The sequence below is a fragment of the Staurois parvus genome, unplaced genomic scaffold, assembly GCF_062004578.1.
Source record: "Staurois parvus isolate SC_StPar_1 unplaced genomic scaffold, SC_StPar_1.0 ptg001731l, whole genome shotgun sequence".
NCBI lineage: Eukaryota > Metazoa > Chordata > Amphibia > Anura > Ranidae > Staurois > Staurois parvus.
This window is the reverse complement of record NW_028319527.1, coordinates 88,788-109,089: the sequence shown is the minus strand read 5'-3', so window position 1 is coordinate 109,089 and position 20,302 is coordinate 88,788. Positions and strand designations below refer to the sequence as shown.

At 43.2% G+C, this 20,302-nt stretch overlaps 1 protein-coding gene across 1 annotated transcript in view; it reads right to left on the bottom strand.

The window, feature by feature from the left end:
- Nucleotides 1-3,957: 3,957 nt before the first annotated feature.
- Nucleotides 3,958-20,302, bottom strand: part of IRF8 (interferon regulatory factor 8) — a 37,360-nt gene continuing 21,015 nt past the window's right edge. The window contains exons 7-9 of the mRNA XM_089663613.1: nt 12,728-13,111; nt 5,296-5,411; nt 3,958-4,198 (exon numbers count right to left, since the gene is read on the bottom strand). Of these exons, the coding sequence (XP_089519739.1) occupies nt 4,025-4,198; nt 5,296-5,411; nt 12,728-13,111 (674 nt within the window). The 3' untranslated portion in view covers nt 3,958-4,024. The remainder of the gene's footprint in view (nt 4,199-5,295; nt 5,412-12,727; nt 13,112-20,302) is intronic.

Here is a 20,302-nt window from a genome sequence, read left to right as displayed (position 1 = left end):
TTCATCCCACTGACATCAGTGATGGGGCACTACTCCTTCCACTGACACCAATGATGTGGCACTAGTCCTCCCACTGCAAAATTACAGTTATGAAGTAGCAACGAAAATAATTTTATGGTTGGGGGTCACCACAACATGAGGAACTGTATTAAGGGGTCGCGGCATTAGAAAGGTTGAGAACCACTGCCTTAGAGGAACCCTCTATACACCTAAGAGGAACTCTCCATGCATCTTGGAGGAACCCTTCATGCACCTTAGAGGAACCCTTCAATACACCTTAGAGCAGTGGTTCTCAACCTGTGGGTTGCGACCCCTTTGGGAGTCAAACGACCCTTTCACAGGGGTCCCCTAAGACCATCAGAAAACACATATTTCCGATGTGTAAAGAGCAGCTACTGTGTAGAAAGCAGCTGCTGTGTTGAAAGCAGCAGTATTGGAGGTAAAACGACACTCATGAATTATAATTACTGAGTAAATAATTTCATGGTTGGGGGTCACCACAACATGAGGAACTGTATTAAAGGGTCGCGGCATTAGGAAGGTTGAGAACCACTGCCTTAGAGGAACCCTTCAATACACCTTAGAGGAACCCTTCATGCACCTTAGAGGAACCCTCCATACACCTTAGAGCAGCCTTTTTCAACCAGGGTGCCTTCAGGTTGCTTCAGGGGTGCCTTAGCAAAATGCCTAAAAATTTCCCAAAAATTGTATACAAGCCAGCGGGTGGATCACACCTGCCTTCTAGTTACACAAAGCCACAGGTTTTCATTGTGCGCCATTACAACTTTATAGCTGCTGATGACATAAAAAACCCAAAGATGTCATCAGTTGATAAGAAGGACATCGGGCACCTGAACAGCATCCTTGCTTGCCCCTCCCCTGACCATCTCTGTCTGGGATCACATTAGTTGAGTGAGATAAACAATGGAATACTAGTCAGGACCAGTGTGCAAAAGTGTATTTGCTTTGGAAGATTTAATCACCTCTGAGGTTGGGTCCCTACACGTGTGGATGTTGCTGCGTTCTGTACAACTATTAGTTTAGTTTTGTGATAGATTGTGCAGAATTTTAAAAGGTAACTTGACTGAAAACAGGTTGAGAAACATTGCCTTAGAGGAATCCTCCATGCAGCTGAGAAACCCTGTATATGCTTTAGAAGAACTCTCCATAGACCTTAGAGGAATCCTCCATGCAGCTTAGGGGAACCCTCTATACGCTTTAGAAGAACTCTCCATAGACCTTAGAGGAATCCTCCATGCAGCTGAGAAACCCTCTATATGCTTTAGAAGAACTCTCCATAGACCTTAGAGGAATCCTCCATGCAGCTTAGAGGAACCCTCTATACACTTTAGAAGAACTCTCCATAGACCTTAGAGGAATCCTCCATGCAGCTGAGAAACCCTCTATACGCTTTAGAAGAACTCTCCATAGACCTTAGAGGAATCCTCCATGCAGCTTAGGGGAACCCTCTATACGCTTTAGAATAACTCTCCATAGACCTTAGAGGAATCCTCCATGCAGCTTAGAGGAACCCTCTATACACTTTAGAAGAACTCTCCATAGACCTTAGAGGAATCCTCCATGCAGCTTAGAGGAACCCTCTATACACTTTAGAAGAACTCTCCATAGACCTTAGAGGAATCCTCCATGCAGCTTAGAGGAACCCTGTATGCGCTTTAGAAGAACTCTCCATAGACCTTAGAGGAATCCTCCATGCAGCTTAGAGAAACCCTCTATACGCTTTAGAAGAACTTTCCATAGACCTTAGAGGAATCATCTATGCAGCTTAGAGGAACCCTCTATAAGCTTTAGAAGAACTCTCCATAGATCTTAGAGGAATCCTCCATGCAGCTTAGGGGAACCCCTCTATACGCTTTAGAACTCTCCATAGACCTTAGAGGAATCCTCCATGCAGCTTAGAGAAACCCTTTATACGCTGTAGAAGAACTCTCCATAGACCTTAGAGGAATCCTCCATGCAGCTTAGAGGAACCCTCAATATGCTTTAGAAGAACTCTCCATAGACCTTAGAGGAATCCTCCATGCAGCTTAGAGGAACCCTTTATACGCTTTAGAAGAACTCTCCATAGACCTTAGAGGAATCCTCCATGCAGCTTAGAGGAACCCTCAATATGCTTTAGAAGAACTCTCCATAGACCTTAGAGGAATCCTCCATGCAGCTTAACAAACCTTTGTACACCTTAGAGAGCCTACCATACACCTTACAGGAACCTTTGTGAGAGGTGCAGCAATGGTGAGGTGTCTGCAATGACCAATACAAATGGATTCAACTTCTGTGTCTTATTGAAGAGTTAAGCTGCCTGTGGATGGTGCCTAGTCAACAGGTGACTATACTGTCCGGATAGATTGAGGCTAAGGAGGTATGTTAATGCATAAAGCAATAATTGAAAAAGAACAGCTCAGGTGTGAATTGGGTCTTAAAGCAGTATTAAACCCAAATGCAAGCATGTAATATTTTGCAGCTTACCAGTCATTAGATGTGGTGCCTGCATTAGTTTTCTTTTTTAGGCTTTTTTTCCCCTCTATTTTCACCTGTTGATCTGGTCCGTAAGACACCTCCTGTATTAGAGTACCTACACTCCGAATTAAAGAGCACAGGGGTCACCTTTGGACAGCATCATTGTCAGTCTTTGGGGGGGACAAAGGGAGTTTTAGCTGAATTTTGGCTTCAATTTGATAGTGTATCTAAATCTGCTAGTACTTCTGACACTTTATAATCGGTTACAGCAAGCAGTTCTTTTTAAATTCCTTTTGGGATAAATGTTTTAAATACATTAATAAAGCTGACCATTGTAAGCACCCCTGTCAGTGTTAAATGGTTTGTATTAACCCTCTAACTGGGCAGCACAGTGGCTAAATGGTTAGCACTTCTGCCTGGCAGTACTAGGGTCATTGGTTTGAATCCCAGCCACAGCACCTCCTGCCTGGAGTTTGTATGTGCCTGTGTGGGTTTTCTCCGGGTACTCCAGTTTCCTCCCACACTCCAAAGACATCCTGGTAGGTTAATTGGATCCTGTCTAAATTGGCCCTTGTATATGAGTGTAAGTTGGGGACCTTAGATTGTACACCCCTTGAGGGTTAGGGACTGATGTGAATGTACAATATATATGTAAAGTGCTGCGTAAATTGACAGCGCTATATAAGTACCTGAAATAAATGAAATAAAAAATAACTGCTATATCTGCAGGAGAGCTTGTACTGTTGAAAAACAACAGGCTTACTGGCTGGATCACCAGATGAAAAGAAAACTAATGCAGCCACCACATCTAAGAATTGGTAAGCTGCAATACAATAAATGTTTGCTTTTGGGTTTTAATAGCACCTTAAAGATGTGTGCAGCACAGGGGCGGACTGACCATTTGGAAACTCGGGCAGTGCCCGAGGGCCCGGGGTCAGTAGGGGGCCCCATGAGATGCCCCTGGTACCTTTTTCATAGGCTTTTTTGAGTTTGGGCAAGGACACAGGGGCCCCATGATCCCCTATTGCCCGGGGGCCCCTTGAGTTGTCAGTCCACCCCTGGTGCAGCGTGCATTGTGTGCAATGGTCAGGTTGTGTCCAGAACGCACAGGTTCAGGAAGCGGTTTGTCGCTATGATCCCGTATTGTTGAAAGCTATCTTTTTTTTTTTTTTTATTGCAATCATTAACAAAAACAGTCACACAGGAAAATAGCTTTTCACTTTGCATTTTTATTAAGAATGATTGCTTTCCCTCCCGCGGGGCGCCGATGTGTATTGGTCGGGGTATTGGTCTGAAAACGGGCGGAGCATTTTGTATGTATGTGACGCCTAATCCACTCTCAGCGTTTTATCTGACGCATCGCTCGATCCTCCCTCTAGGACATCTTCCAGAAAAGATTTATTTCTTTCATTGAGTATAATACAAAAATAATCAGGAGTATTCCCTTCACACAGACTATACAAAGTATCACCAACAAACTAGAAAAATAGAAATTTATTTGTCACTGTACAGGTAAAAATACGGGCAGAGGAGCGCGGGGCGGGGCTCAGACGGTGATCTGCGGGGTGTCCCGATAGAACGCCCTCTGGTGGGTGGTGCAGGGATCCGGGAGGTGACGTTGGATGGAGTCCATTTGAGAGTCAGGGACCAAGTGCAATCCGGCCATGTTGTAGTTTTTGGTAGAAGATTCCAGCAGCTGCCTCAAGCCGAGCTGTTCGACCTGCAGAGACAAGAGAGGATACTGGAGTCAGATATAAAATCGCTGGAGCAACGGGGTTACTGAATGCTGACCTCCAGCCTCCCATGCACAGTTGTACCAGGTCCTCTCCTGGACTGAAACGGCTTACTCTGATTTCACTGCACACTGTGAGCTTCTCACAATGTGCATTAGAAGCTGCAGCAAGTCAGGCATTTACTGGCTGGAGGACATCCAGCATCATCTAGCACTTTCCTCCCCAGCCTGACTATCTCTTACCCACCCCTTTCATTCATTGGATTTCAGCTCTTTCAATCATGGAGGTTCAGGATCACATGTGGGTATTACAATGCAAATACAGCCTGCCTAGGAACGCCCACTTGTCTAGATTGGCGCCTATATGTTAAGGCTTTTTTCATATTTGCATAAGTCCTCCTCTGTGGGAACACAGGGGGGGCAAAGGGTACTGTGGCGTGTATGTAATGGCAAAGGGTGCTGTGGTGTGTATGTAATGGCAAAGGGTGCTGTGGTGTGTATGTAATGGCAAAGGGTGCTGTGGCGTGCCGGACGAATTGTTGTTGCTATCTGCTGGAGAATCTATTGTCACTAAAGGGGATCTATTTGTGTGTGGTGGTCCATTGTTGCTGGTGGGGGATCTATTGTTGATTGGGGTCAGTTGTTGCTAGAAGAGATCTACTGTTGAGGGAAGGGGCTATTGTTGCTGGCTGCCGGAAAGTCTATTGACGCTGGCTGCTGGGAGATCTGTTGTAACTGCTGGGGGTCATTTGTTGCTTGGGTGGTATTTTGTTTTGGGGGTCCATTAAGTATTTTGGTAAAATTTCACTATTAAACCAGAAGCTTTGACATTGAGAAGGTGAAACCAAAGTGGTTTTTGGTAGGCAATGAGATTGAAATGACTCCTGAGTGTTAGAAAAGCTCCTTCCAGTTATCTTGGACCTGTTTTTGTGCCCTCTCTTCCATCATTCCCAATTATTGGAAACACGGAGATGGTGGCGTGTCTACCAAAATGCTCAGCTCTGCTCACCCTATGAGCCCAGGGGCATCCAGGCTGTGACGGTTGAGTCAATTCTATGTAGCATTTTTTTTAGGTCTTTCATTACCTGTACGATGATGAGCTTCATATGCAGCGGCGTGGCGTCAGGAAACTCCTCCCCGAAGCACAGCGTCACTTTGCTGTCTGGGAGTCTCATCTGATTGGAGTAACAATGTTGGAAGTCTGCAGGGATAAAAAAGAAGACATATGAAAGGGGGGCTATAAAGAAGAAGTGACCCCTCCTATTTGACTGTCACCAAAATCCCAAAGCCACTAAACAACTTTATGGAAATATTGCAACAGGGTCACAAAGTGCATCCCATCATGCCATGGGGCAAAGGCAAGACCTTGACCATATTTCTAGAGCAGACTTACCCTTAAGTATCTCAGAGATCACATAGGCTATTAGCAGAAAACAACAATTTCCTGCCTTCCCATCAAGCCTTGTGAAAAAGCTGCAGCCAATAGGGTGACAGGACAAGAAATTAATAGAATGACAAGAGTAGAATTTTTCTAAGCCAAAGGGAAGGCATTACTTTCTGTGCCAGTTCATAAATACTAAGATTTCCCATTACTTCCTGTGCACATTGTCACATATCAAGTAACTAAATACCTAGACCAGCCTTTCCCAACCAGGGTTCTGTGGAACCTATGGATTCCTTAAGAAGCTCTACTCTCAAGGTTGGTCCCAGAGGTTGGATATTATGTAAACCCAATTCAGGAGGAATCCCAGAGGTTGGTTATTAATTAAACCCCATCAGGAAGATTCCCAGAGGTTGGTTATTATGTAAACCCCATCAGGAGGAGTCCCAGAAGTTGGTTATTATGTAAACCCCATCAGGAGGAATCCCAGAGGTTGGTTATTAAGTAAATCTCATGAAGAGGAATCCCAGAGGTTGATTATTAAGTGAACCCCATCAGGAGGAATCCCAGACGTTGGTTATAATGTAAACCCCATCAGGAGGAGTCACAGAGGTTGATTATTAAGTAAACCCCATCAGGTGGAATCCTAGAGGTTGGTTATTATGTAAACCCCATCAGGAGGAATCCTAGAGGTTGTTTATTATGTAAACCCCATCAGGAGAAGTCCTAGAGGTTGGTTATTATGTAAACCCCATCAGGAGGAATCCTAGAGGTTGTTTATTATGTAAACCCCATCAGGAGGAGTCCCAGAGGTTGGTTATTAAGTAAACCCCATCAGGTGGAATCCTAGAGGTTGGTTATTAAGTAAACCCCATCAGGAGGAATCCCAGAGGTTGGTTATTAAGTAAACTCCATTCAGGAGAAATCCCAGAGGTTGGTTATTATGTAAACCCCATCAGGAGGAATCCCAGAGGTTGTTTATTATGTAAACCCCATCATTAGGAGTCCTAGAGGTTGGTTATTATGTAAACCCCATCAGGAGGAGTCCCAGAGGTTGGTTATTATGTAAACCCCATCATTAGGAGTCCTAGAGGTCGGTTATTAAGTAAACCCCATCAGGAGGAGTCCTAGAGGTTGGTTATTAAGTAAACTCCATTCAGGAGAAATCCCAGAGGTTGGTTATTATGTAAACCCCATCAGGAGGAATCCCAGAGGTTGGTTATTAAGTAAACCCCATCAGGAGGTATCCCAGAGGTTGTTTATTATGTAAACCCCATCATTAGGAGTCCCAGAGGTGGGTATTAAGTAAACCCCATCAGGAGGAGTCCTAGAGGTCGGTTATTAAATAAACCCCATCAGGAGGAGTCCTACAGGTCGGTTATTAAATAAACCCCATTCAGGAGGAGTCCTACAGGTCGGTTATTAAATAAACCCCATTCAGGAGGAGTCCTAGAGGTTGGTTATTAAGTAAACCCCATTCTCTATTTTTTTTATTTAAACCGCTCAACATCCTACTGATCACACTACTATACCATGAGCTGTAGGTCTAAAAATTTTAGTGGGGGTTCCTTGAGACCTGAAAGCTACTTCAGGGGTTCCTCTATGGTAAAAGGGTTGAGAAAGGCTGACCTGGACCTTCCAACATCTGACCGGAATTGGAGGGAACCAGAAGCAGCATTTTCTTAGAGTCTTTCAAACCTTCTCATAGGGGCAATTCATATTAATGAGGGACATTACCACAGTGTCCATGGTGGCAAGTTGTCACATTCATTTTGAGTGTTCTGTCAATGTACCACAATGCTGGACTGAATAATCCCACACCATTTTTGCTAATGCAGCCGAGCACAACGCATAGATGGTTTACTGCAGCTGCTGAAGTGCATCTGCATTGTTGTGTGCTGGTTAGAAGCGTTGGATACCATTCAAAATAAATGTCTCCACAAAGTATTACAAATTCAACCACACAATAGTGCAATCCACAGATCTGAATAAAGCCTTACTGCACATTTATCCCTCCCAGCACTGCTAACATGCCTTTATGTTGAATATATGTTGAATATAAGTACAGGGCATCATTAATAGCAGCCATTCTTTGGAAATGGTCTTCATAATAGCCCTTCCAAGCTGAAGTCGGAGAGTATTTTTCCAAACAGTTTCATTCTCTAATAGAGATGAGCAAACTTCTTAAAAGTCTGAACTTTAAAAAAAAATCTCAAGCTTTCAAAATGTGGAGTTTTTGAATCAGATGTCCCATTAAGGTCAAGTGAGCAGCAAATTTGTGCAAAATGGTTTGGGATGACCCTGGCAGCCATGCCTGATGAGCATCTCATTATCATTCAGAAATCATTAACAGGTGTATTTGACCTGCAGTTGACCTCCTTCTGACTTACATTTGACCTGCTTCAAATGGGTTTTGCCTTCCCATAAATTGGGTGTGCGGTTAGGAGGGACTAGTACATGGGCGGACTGACAACTCATGGGGCCCCCGGGCAATAGGGGATCATGGGGCCCCTGTGTCCTTGCCCAAACTCAAAAAAGCCTATGAAAAAGGTACCAGGGGCATCTCATAGGGCCCCCTACTGACCCCGGGCCCTCGGGCAGTGCCCTAGTTTCCAAATGGTCAGTCCGCCCCTGGCCTAGTAAAACTTTCATGTTGCTTCAAATGATTATGAAATACTTTATTTCAGATGCAACCAACATGTTTCAGGGAAAGAACTCCCCTTCTTCAGGGCTTGAATTATAATCAGGAAAAGATAACAGAAACCCTGAACTGAGGCTGTATTAAGCCACCTCCAAACAGCCATGTAGAGCCATCTGTTACACTGTTTGGAAGTCCAAACAACCAAAAATAATACAAAAATTCAGATTTTAATTTAACTATCTGAATATATAAAATTAAATCCAAATTTAATGTCATTTGAAACTCAGGATTAATGCTCTGGGCATTTTTAGAGAGTAGACGTGTGGTTCACTTTGTTCCAAATCAAATTTCTTATTAAATTTGTATTATTTGGAGATTTGGATGTATCCGAATTTCAATAATAACGAATTTAAACAAATCCAAAATAACAAAACAAATTGTTGACCAAAAAACAAATTAAAATCGAATTGGAAGACTAAGTCGAAATGTATACACATTGCTAAATATTTCTGATTTCCTTCCTGAAATTGCTTGAGGTGATTGTAGCCGTATTAGTGCATTTGCGACAGAAACAATTGAGTACTGTCAGTGATACTTTTTTTATTTGCACTAACATACAATTTTGAGGACAAGCTTTCGGAGAATGTCCCCTTCTTCAAGGTCCAAGCAGTACTATACACATCACAAAGTTTTAGCAGAATGTTAGAAGAGATGTGGGGGATTCTAACATTCTGCTAAAACTTTGTGATTAGTACTGCTTGGACTTTGAAGAAGGGGACATTCCCCGAAAGCTTGTCCTCAAAATTGTATGTTAGTGCAAATAAAAAAAAGTATCACGGACAGTACTCAATTGTTTCTTCCTGAAATTCAAATTTGAAAGACTAGAACAGAATGAAAAAGAATAGAATTTTATAAAAAGATAGAAAAGAAAAGAGTAGAATAGAAAATAAAGGAATACAATATAATAGAAAATAATAGAATAAAAAAGAATAGATTAGAATAAAATAGAATAAAGAGAGAATATGGCTGTCTTCCAAAATTAAAATTTTAAAAAAGAACCAGCTATTCTTCTCAATGAATTTGGATTGATTTGATATTTTTGATTCAAATTCGATTCAACTACTTCAAATCCACTGGAAAAATTTGAATCCGGTTAAAAAACACGAACAAACGAAACAAAACTAAACAAAATGAATTTCTGTTTACTCTGTTACCAGGAACATTGTGCTCTGCATACACACCGGGGTTTAGCCTTCTCTTCTATAAATTGTATACTATAGAATAGTATACAAAAATAGAAAAGAGTAGAATAGAAAATAAAGCAGTACAATATAATAGAAAATAATAGAATAGAATAAAAAAGAATAGATTAGAATAAAGAGAGAATATGGCCGTCTTCCAAAATTCAAATTTTAAAAAAGAACCAGCTATTCTTCTCAATGAATTTTGATTGATTTGATATTTTTGATTTGAATTCGATTCCACTACTTCAAATCCACTGAAAAAATTTTAATCCGGTTAAAAAACACGAACAAACGAAACAAAACTAAACAAAATGAATTTTGTTACAAATGCATCTAAAGGAAATTAAGACCTTAACAAATCGATCCAAAACTAAATGAAAGTAATTTTTTCATTCTGCACATGTCCAGTAGAGAGAAGGCTAAACCCCGGCGTGTATGCGGAGCACAATGTTCCTGGTAACAGAGTAAACAGTAATAAAGGCAAAGTATTTCCTCCTCACTATAAATAACATCTCAGCACCTGCCTGATAACAATGCAAATACCTATATTCAGTATTCATATATTGCTCTATCGTTCACCTCCCATCACTACATGTGGTGAGCTGCCAGCAGTGTCATTACTACAATAAACCTGTCAGGAACATTGAATGACTTGATATCCTTTAGGCTGCATTCACACCTGAGCCTAGTGGGATCCCATGTTCCTGCTCACGTTTTTTTTGTTTTTTTTTTCGTGTTAACATCTATCATGCATCCCTTTAATAGGCTTGTAACTGTCAATCTTGCAATGCCTCATGGGACTTGTAGTTTGGCAACAGCTGGAGGGCCACCAGTTTGACACCCGTGGTCTAGAGGATGTCACCAGCACACCGAGGATCACCAATATGGGTCCAAAAGTTTTAATGACGGACAGTACTCAATTGTTTCTGTCGCAAATGCACTAATACGGCTACAATCAACTCAAACAAAATGAACAATCACATAGTTACAGAAAGGCGACGTTTCGGAGATTCGCAGGACCCCTTCATTGTTATTATTATTATTATTATTATTATACAGTATTTATAAAGCGCCAATAGTTCGCTCAGCGCTGTACATTACAAAGGGGGACAGAACATGTGACAGAACAATACCAATACAATGCAAAACATGAGGGGATCGAGGGCCCTGCTCTTTAGAGCTTACAATCTAGGAGGGAGGGGATGGTGGCACAGGAGGAGATAGCTGTGGGGGATGGAGTGGTAGGAAGAATGGAGGAGGTCGGCAGGTTAGCAGGGGGTGGGGTAGGCTTCCCTGAAGAGATGGGTTTTCAGGGTGCGCCTAAAGGAGAGGAGAGTAGGTGATAATCTGATGGGTTGGGGCAGGGAGTTCCAGAGGATGGGTGACACCCTGGAGAAGTCCTGGAGGCGGGCATGGGAGGAGGAGACCAGGGAACTAGAGAGAAGGAGGTCTTGTGAGGAGCGGAGTGTGCGTGCTGGGCAGTACTTGGATATTAGGTCAGTGATGTAGTTCGGGGCAGTATGGTGGACGGCTTTGTACATCAGTGTTAGGATTTTGAATTTGATCCGTTGCGCAATCGGAAGCCAGTGGAGGGATTGGCAGAGGGGGGTGGCGGAGATGGAGCTGTTGGAAAGGTGAATGAGTCTGGCAGCCGTATTCGGGATGGACTGAAGCGGGGATAGCCAGCGGCGAAGCAGGCCAGTGAGGAGGGAGTTGCAGTAGTCCAGTCGTGATATGATGAGGGAGTGGATGAGCTGTTTAGTGGTTTCTGGGGTTAGGAACGTGCGGATTTTGGCGATGTTGCGGAGGTGGAGTCTGCATGTTGTGGAGGTGGAGTCTGCACGAGTTTGTTAAAGATTGGACTTGGGGCTGGAAGGATAGGTTGGAGTCCAGAATGACACCCAGTACTCTGGCCTGCGGGGCGGGTTTGATGGTAGCGTTGTTGGATGTGATGGAGAAGTCAGTGGGGGTGGTGTCCGGGCTGGAGGGAAGACAAGGAGCTCGGTTTTGGAGAGGTTCAGTTTAAGGAAGTGGAGTGACATCCAGTCTGATATGTTGCTCAGTAGGTGTGTGATTCGGGCAGAGACTGAGGGGGTGAGGTGGGGGGTTGAGAGATAGATTCATCAGGCAAAAGCATCAAAAACGCACTACATGCGTTTCTGCAGCATCTCCATTGAAATCTATAGAACCAAAAACGCAACGTTTTGCATTTAAAAAAGACCCTGACCCCTTTCCAAAAAACTCAGAACAACCAATCAGCATCCCTCTAACTGCCCTAAACTCACAAAAGTCTAAGGCTAGGTTCACACCTATGCAGGTTGAGTTTGAGCCGTTTATGAATTGCGTGTTGCATTTTTGCACCTGCGTTTTGTACGCATTTTTAATGCGTTTTTTTTATTTTTCTTGTTGGTAGACAGATTTAAAACGCATCAAAAACACAATACATGCTTTTCTGCAGCATTTCCATGGAAGTCTATAGAACCAAAAATGCAACTTTTTTGCGTTCAAAAAAGTCCCTGACCCTTTCCAAAAAACACACCGGGTGAAAACGTGGAGATGTGAACCTATCCTATAGGAAATCATGTTAAATGGACTGCTGTGCGTTTCCACAAAACACAGAGGTGTGAGCCTAGGCAGCACAGTGGCTAAATGGTTGGCATTTCTGCCTGGTAGTACTAGGGTCTTTGGTTCGAATCCCAACCACAGCACCACCTGCCTGGAGTTTGCATGTTCTCCCTGTACCTGTGTGGGTTTCCTCCAGGTACTCCGGTTTCCTCCCACACTCCAAAGACATGCCGGTAGGTTAATTGGCTCCTGTCTAAATTGTCCCTAGTATGTGTATGTATGAATGTGAGTTAGGGACCTTAGATTCTACACCCCTTGAGGGTTAGGGACTGATGTGAATGTACAATATATATGTAAAGCACTGCACAAATTGACAGCGCTATATAAGTACCTGAAATAATAAATAAAGCACAGTCACTGTGCACGGCTAATTAGAAAGAACAGCCTGCATACAGTATATGTAGAGGGTCATTTTTGTCTCTGACCATGCTAGGCAGACTTTCCCTCACTTCCTGTGCCTATGACACCTACACAAGAAGCAGGGGATGTGGTTGTCACCGGGACAGGAAACCCACAGACACTAATAAAAAATAAAAAAAAATGATAAAAACATTATCAGAAGTTCTAAAATACAATAAAATGTTGCAGACTTGGACGTCAGCATATAAATGGGATCCCTGGCTCACCTCTTATGTACTGATTGGTGTCGAAGATCTTGGTGACCTCGTCCCTCTCCAGCTTGGCCGGCCGGTCTTTGTACGGCATGCAGTTCCCGCTCCAGAACACCCGGCCCTGGCACAGCCTCTTGATGAAGATTCCCTGCCGGTTGCTGAGTAGGATGACCCCCCTCTCCAGGTGTCCGAACAGCTTCTTGGTGATCTGCCGCTGGCGCTCGCTCATGATGTATTCCGCCGGAGGGAACTGGATGTTTTCGAATCCTTCTAACGGGTAATACTTTTCAGTGCTGATGGGCGGGTGCAAGGAGAGGCGACACCCTTCCACACGCGTCGTCGTCACTTGGCTGACCGCTTTCCCTCCGTAGTAGAAGTGGATGATCATCTGTGAAAACCCTGCGGAGGCACAAGACATGTTTTCAAGGGGGAGTTTCGCTTCGGGTGACTTTTTTATCATCATTTGTTGGCTGGTGTAACCCTAACTGTAAGTCCCACTCACATCTTTTTTTTTTTAGTTTTAGTGGGTGGAGTCAAATTTCTGTCCAGGTACAAATTCCAATGGAAAGTCAGACGGAAAAAATAATAAAGCCGACACGTGTCAGGGCCAAACACTCTTCTTCAGGGCTTAAGAATAGGAAACAATGTAAGTGGACTGAACTGAGGATACAAAGTATATGGACTGAACTGAGGATACAAAGTATATGGACTGAACTGAGGATACAAAGTATATGGACTGAACTGAGGATACAAAGTATATGGACTGAACCGAGGATACAAAGTATATGGACTGAGCTGAGGATACAAAGTATATGGACTGAACTGAGGATACAAAGTATATGGACTGAATTAAAGATACAAAGTATATGGACTGAATTAAAGATACAAAGTATATGGACTGAATTGAGGGTACAAAATATATGGACTGAACTGAGGATACAAAGTATATGGACTGAATTGAGGGTACAAAGTATATGGACTGAACTGAGGATACAAAGTATATGGACTGAACTGAGGATACAAAGTATATGGACTGAACTGAGGATACAAAGTATATGGACTGAACTGAGGATACAAAGCATATGGACTGAACTGAGGATATAAAGTATATGGACTGAACTGGGGATACAAAGTATATGGACTGAATTAAAGATACAAAGTATATGGACTGAACTGAGGATATAAAGTATGTGGCCTGAACTGAGGATATAAAGTATATGGACTGAACTGAGGATACAAAGTATATAGACTGAACTGAGGATACAAAGTATATAGACTGAACTGAGGATATAAAGTATATGGACTGAACTGAGGATACAAAGTATATGGACTGAACTGAGGATACAAAGTATATGGACTGAACTGAGGATACAAAGTATATGGACTGAACTGAGGATATAAAGTATATGGACTGAACCGAGGATACAAAGTATATGGACTGAACAGAGGATGCAAAGCCTATGGACCAAATTGAGTTTACAATGTAGATGGACTGAACGCAGGATACAATGTATATGAATGAATTGAGGATATAATGTATAAGGACCAAATTGAGAATACAAAGTATATGGACTGAACTGAGGATACAATGTATACTAATGATATGAGGATGCAATGTATATGGATTAAACTGAGGATGCAATGGGGTTGATTTTCTAAAACCGAAGAGTGCAAATCTGGTGCAGCTGTGCATAGTATGTTCAATTACGTTTTGGCAATAAAACCTGGAAGTTGATTGGTTAGTATGCAGAGTTGCACCAGACTGTGCACGGCTCCGGCTTTAGTAAATAACCCCCAATATATATGGACTGAATTGAGGATAAAATGTCTGGTGCAGCTCTGCATACTAACCAATCAACTTCCAGGTTTCATTGCCAGAACATAAATTAATGAGCTGCACCAGATTGTGTGTGATCCAGTTTTAGTAAATCTCTCCCAATGCATATTAATGAATTGAGGATAATCAAGTAATCAATTGATGATACAATGTATATGGACTGAGCTGAAGATACAATGTATATACAGTCATGGCCGAAATTGTTGGCACCCTTGATATTTCTCCAGGAAATCATGTATTTCTCACGAAACGTATTGCATTAACACATGTTTTGCTATACACATGTTTATTCCCTTTGTGTGTATTGGGACAAAACAAAAAAAGGGAGGAAAGAAAGCAAATTCGACATAATGTCACACAAACCTCCAAAAATGGGCTGGACAAAAGTATTGGCACCCTTTCACAACTGCGGATAAATAAGAATGTTACAAGCATGTGATGCTCCTGTAAACTCACCTGGGGCAAGTAACAGGTGTGGGCAATATAGAAATCACACCTGAAAGCAGATAAAAAGGAGAGACGTTCACTTAACCTTTGCATTGTGTGTCTGTCTGTGCCACACTAAGCATGGACAACAGAAAGAGGAGACGAGAACTGTCTGAGGACCTGAGAACCAAAATTGTGGCAAAATATCAACAATCTCAAGGTTACAAGTCCATCTCCAGAGAACTAGATTTGCCTTTGTCCACAGTGCGCAACATTATCAAGAAGTTTGCAACCCATGGCACTGTAGCTAATCTCCCTGGTCGTGGACGGATGAGGAAAATTGATGAAAGATTGCAACGCAGAATAGTCCGGATGGTGGATAAGCAGCCCCAAACATGTTCCAAAGACATTCAAGCTGTCCTGCAGGCTCAGGGAGCATCAGTGTCAGCGCGAACTATCCGTCGACATTTAAATGAAATGAAACGCTATGGCAGGAGACCCAGGAGGACCCCACTGCTGACACAGAGACATAAAAAAGCAAGACTACAGTTTGCCAAAATGTACTTGAGTAAGCCAAAAGCCTTCTGGGAAAACGTCTTGTGGACAGATGAGACCAAGATAGAGCTTTTCGGTAAAGCACATCATTCTACTGTTTACCGAAAACGGAATGAGGCCTACAAAGAACAAAACACAGTACCTACGGTAAAATATGGTGGAGGTTCAATGATGTTTTGGGGTTGTTTTGCTGCCTCTGGCACTGGGTGCCTTGACTGTGTGCAAGGCATCATGAAATCTGAGGATTACCAAAGGATTTTGGGTCGCACTGTAGGGCCCAGTGTCAGAAAGCTGGGTTTGCGTCCAAGATCCTGGGTCTTCCAGCAGGACAATGACCCCAAACATACGTCAAAAAGCACTCAGAAATGGATGGCAAAGAAGCGCTGGAGAGTTCTGAAGTGGCCAGCAATGAGCCCAGATCTAAATCCCATTGAACACCTGTGGAGAGATCTTAAAATTGCTGTTGGGAAAAGGTGTCCTTCCAATAAGAGAGACCTGGAGCTGTTTGCAAAGGAAGAGTGGTCCAAAATTCCGGGTGAGAGGTGTCAGAAGCTTATTGATGGTTATAGGAAGCGACTGATTTCAGTTATGTTTTCCAAAGGGTGTGCAACCAAATATTAAGTTAAGGGTGCCAATACTTTTGTCCAGCCCATTTTTGGGGTTTTGTGTGACATTATGTCATATTTGCTTTTCTGCCTCTGTTTTATATTTGTTCCAATACATACAAAGGGAATAAACATGTGTATAGCAAAACATGTGTTAATGCAATACCTTTTTTGTGTGAAATACTTGATTTTCAGGAAAAATATCAAGGGTGCCAACAATTTCGGCCATGACTGTAGAATGAATGAAGGATACAATCTATATAGAATGAATGAAGGATATAATGTATATAGAATGAATGAAGGATACAATGTATTTGGACTGAGCTGAAGATACAATGTATATAGAATGAATGAAGGATACAATGTATATAGAATGAATGAAGGATACAATGTATATAGAATGAATGAAGGATACAATGTATATAGAATGAATGAAGGATATAATGTATATAGAATGAATGAAGGATACAATGTACAGCGTACGCCATATTGACCAATAAAGTGATGGAGCACAGTGTTCATCAGTTTCCCATCCTTATGCCCCAATGAAAGAGTGAATTCCAAATGGTCAGTCCGCCCCTGCTACACAGTGAGCACCAGATTGATTTGGTTTAGATTTTTTTTCCTGTGTCTGCACTATGCAGGCTGTAAATTGATATATAAAAATTAATCATTTGATTATTTTTAAAAGCATCCTCACTTTACAGCTTTTACTAGCTTTCCTAAATATAACAATGTTACATTTGGCCACCCCCCCCCCCCCATTCCTCCCCACCAACACCACCACTAAAAAAGAAAAACTTCTCACAAAATATTCCTATTATCTTATTTAACAGAAACTAAAATACTGGTAAAAATAAACCATTGATAAACTGTGATAAATGATAAATGATAAACTGTGATAAATGATAAACCATGATAAATTATAAACCGTGATAAATTATAAACCGTGATAAATAATAAACTGTGATAAATGATAACCTGTGATGAATGATAACCTGTGATAAATGATAACCTGTGATAAATGATAACCTGTGATAAATGATAACCTGTGGTGAATGATAAACTGTGATAAATGATAACCTGTGATAAATGATAAACTGTGATAAATGATAAACCGTAATAAATGATAAACTGTGATAAGTGATAAACCGTGATAAATTATAAACCGTGATAAATTATAAACTGTGATAAATTTCCCCTTAAAGATAAAATTAAAGGTATGTTCCATCTTCGGATGATTTTTGTTTTATAACGGGCTTGCATGCACCTGTCCTGTTTCTGTTTCAACGTAACCCCCCGAAAATATTATGTTAATGCATACAGCAGTAAATTTCCCCCATCAGCTTGAATACTGTGCGGGAATTTTCCACAGCCGTGCTTCATTGATCAGTGACCACCAAGTGAGGGGGCGGGCTCTTCAGCCGCAGGTGCTTCCTCCCCCCTCCCCCCCGAGGGTTTCATCTGTACATCGGGGGAATAACAGGCCTCATGGTATTAAAAATGAACAGCCAGGACCAAACCGGGTTTGCTAAGGGAGGTTTCGTATTTTCGCCCAGGACGCCGAAACTCGACGCTTCACATGATCTATACGAAGCATTTCAATGCTTCATTTAGGGATGAGTGAATCTGTTTGAGTTCCATAGAGGTCTATGGGGGTGTAAATCTTCTCATACAATTTATTATTTATTTCAGGTACTTATATAGCGCCATCACTTTACGCAGCACTTTACATGTATATTGTACATTCACATCAGTCCCTAACCCTCAAGGGGTGTACAATCTAAGGTCCCTAACTCACATTCATACATACACATACTAGGGACAATTTAGACAGGAGCCAATTCACCTACCAGCATGTCTTTGGAGTGTGGGAGGAAACCGGAGTACCCGGAGGAAACCGCAAAACGCATCAAAAACGTGTCAAAAATGCAAGTGCAAAAACGCAGAATGCAAGGCAGCAATGGTTCAAACACAACCTGCATAGGTCTAGCCTTAGCCTTAAAGGGATGAGGTGGCAACTCTAAGGTCACATCAGCGCTTGCAGTTCCAATGCATTCCGGTTGCAGAAAAAAAAGTAGAAGAGGCTGCATTCTTTCTGTACAGAACTGTACTGGAACGCGGTAAAACGCGTCAAAAATGCACTGGAACGTACTGGAGCGCACCAAAACGCACAAGAAATGCACTGGAACGTACATGTCCCTATTTAAATTGAAGAAAAAGAGAGGTGGGGGGGGGAAATGAACTGGAATGCATCAAAAATGCATCAAAAATGCACCAGAACGTGCCAAAAAATGCATAAAAAATGTGCATGCAGAAAAGCATCCGGAATGCATCTGGACTGAATTTCTACAGTGTGAACTGGCCCTTAAAGTTCAGTTGTTAGATGGAGTAGGAGATTGCCGGACAGATTGAAGTAAAGAGTTCCAGAGGATGGGAGAGGCTCTGGAGAAGTCCTGGAGATGAGCATGGGGGGAGGAGACAAGAGAGCTAAAGAGCAGGATATCTTGGAAGGAGCAGAGAGGACAGTTTGGGTGATATTTTGATGTTGTTGTCAAACAAAAGACATGGGAGACCGGGCATTGCCATGAACGCCTATGTATCAAAGCCAACATTAAAGACATGAAATATGAACAAAGCATATCCCTCTATCGTGTGTACTTGTCTCACTCCAGAGTTACTGGAGTCACTTCTGACATGTTTTTTTGACACCAAGAGATAAATGGTGACGGGGAGGGCGCAGCGTGTGATTGACAGTGTCAGCTGTGTACCTGTGTGCTGTGTGAAGGGGGGTGTGTCTCTTCCCTCCAATCAGCTCTCAGAGCTCTCCTCACTGATGTAACTTCAGCTCCCCCCCTGCCTTTCAGAGCTGAGAGATCCTGGGTAAATTCTGCACATTGAGTGGATGCTGGGGATAGACAAGGGAGCTAGAGAGCAGGAGGTCGTGGGAGGAGCGGAGAGTACGGTTTGGGTGATATTTGGAGACAATATTGGTGATGTGATTTGGGGAGTTATAAATGGTTTTATATGTTATTGTTAATGTTTGAATTTTATCCATTGGGCAATGGGAAGCCAGTGGAGGGATTGGCAGAGAGGAGTGGAGGACACTGAATGGAGGCCAGTGGAGGGATTGGCAAAGAAAGATGGAGGCCAGTGGAGGGATTAGCAGAGAGGGATGGAGAACACTGAATGGAGGCCAGTGGAGGGATTGGCAGAGAGGGATGGAGGCCAGTGGAGGGACTGGCAGAGAGGGGTGGAGGACACTGAATGGAGGCCAGTGGAGAGATTGGCAGAGAGGGATGGAAGCCAGTGGAGGGACTGGCAGAGAGGGATGGAGGCCAGTGGAGGGATTGGCAGAGAGGGGTGGAGGCCAGTGGAGGGATTGGCAGAGAGGGTCGGAGGCCAGTAGAGGGACTGGCAGAGAGGGGTGGAGGACACTGAATAGAGGCCAGTGGAGGGATTGGCAGAGAGGGATGGAAGCCAGTGGAGGGATTGGCAGAGAGGGGTGGAGGCCAGTGGAGGGATTGGCAGAGAGGGGTGGAGGCCAGTGGAGGGATTGGCAGAGAGGGGTGGAGGCCAGTGGAGGGATTGGCGGAGAGGGATGGAGGCCAGTGGAGGGATTGGCAGAGAAGGGTGGAGGACACAGAATGGAGGCCAGTGGAGGGATTGGCAGAGAGGGTTGGAGGACACTGAATGGAGGCCAGTGGAGGGATTGGCAGAGAGAGATGGAGGCCAGTGGAGGGACTGGCAGAGAGGGATGGAGGACACTGAATGGAGGCCAGTGGAGGGATTGGCAGAGAGGGATGGAGGCCAGTGGAGGGACTGGCAGAGAGGGGTCGAGGCCAGTGGAGGGATTGGCAGAGAGGGATGGCAGATACAGAACGGTTAGTGAGGTGGATGAGTCTGGCAGCAGCATTCATGATAGACTGAAGAGGAGATAGCCTGCGATGAGGTCGGCCAATGAGGAGGGAGTTACAATAGTCAAGGCGAGAGCTAACCAGGGAGGGAAGAAGTTGCTCAGTGGTCCACTTGAAGCTCAATTCCCAAAAAAAGTGTGCAATTGTTGTACATAAGGCAACACAAATGAATAGGCTGCCCTATGGGTGTAGTGTGAAAATGCACCAAAAAAAAAAAAACGGTCTCATGGGATGTGAAGGTGTGAATGCA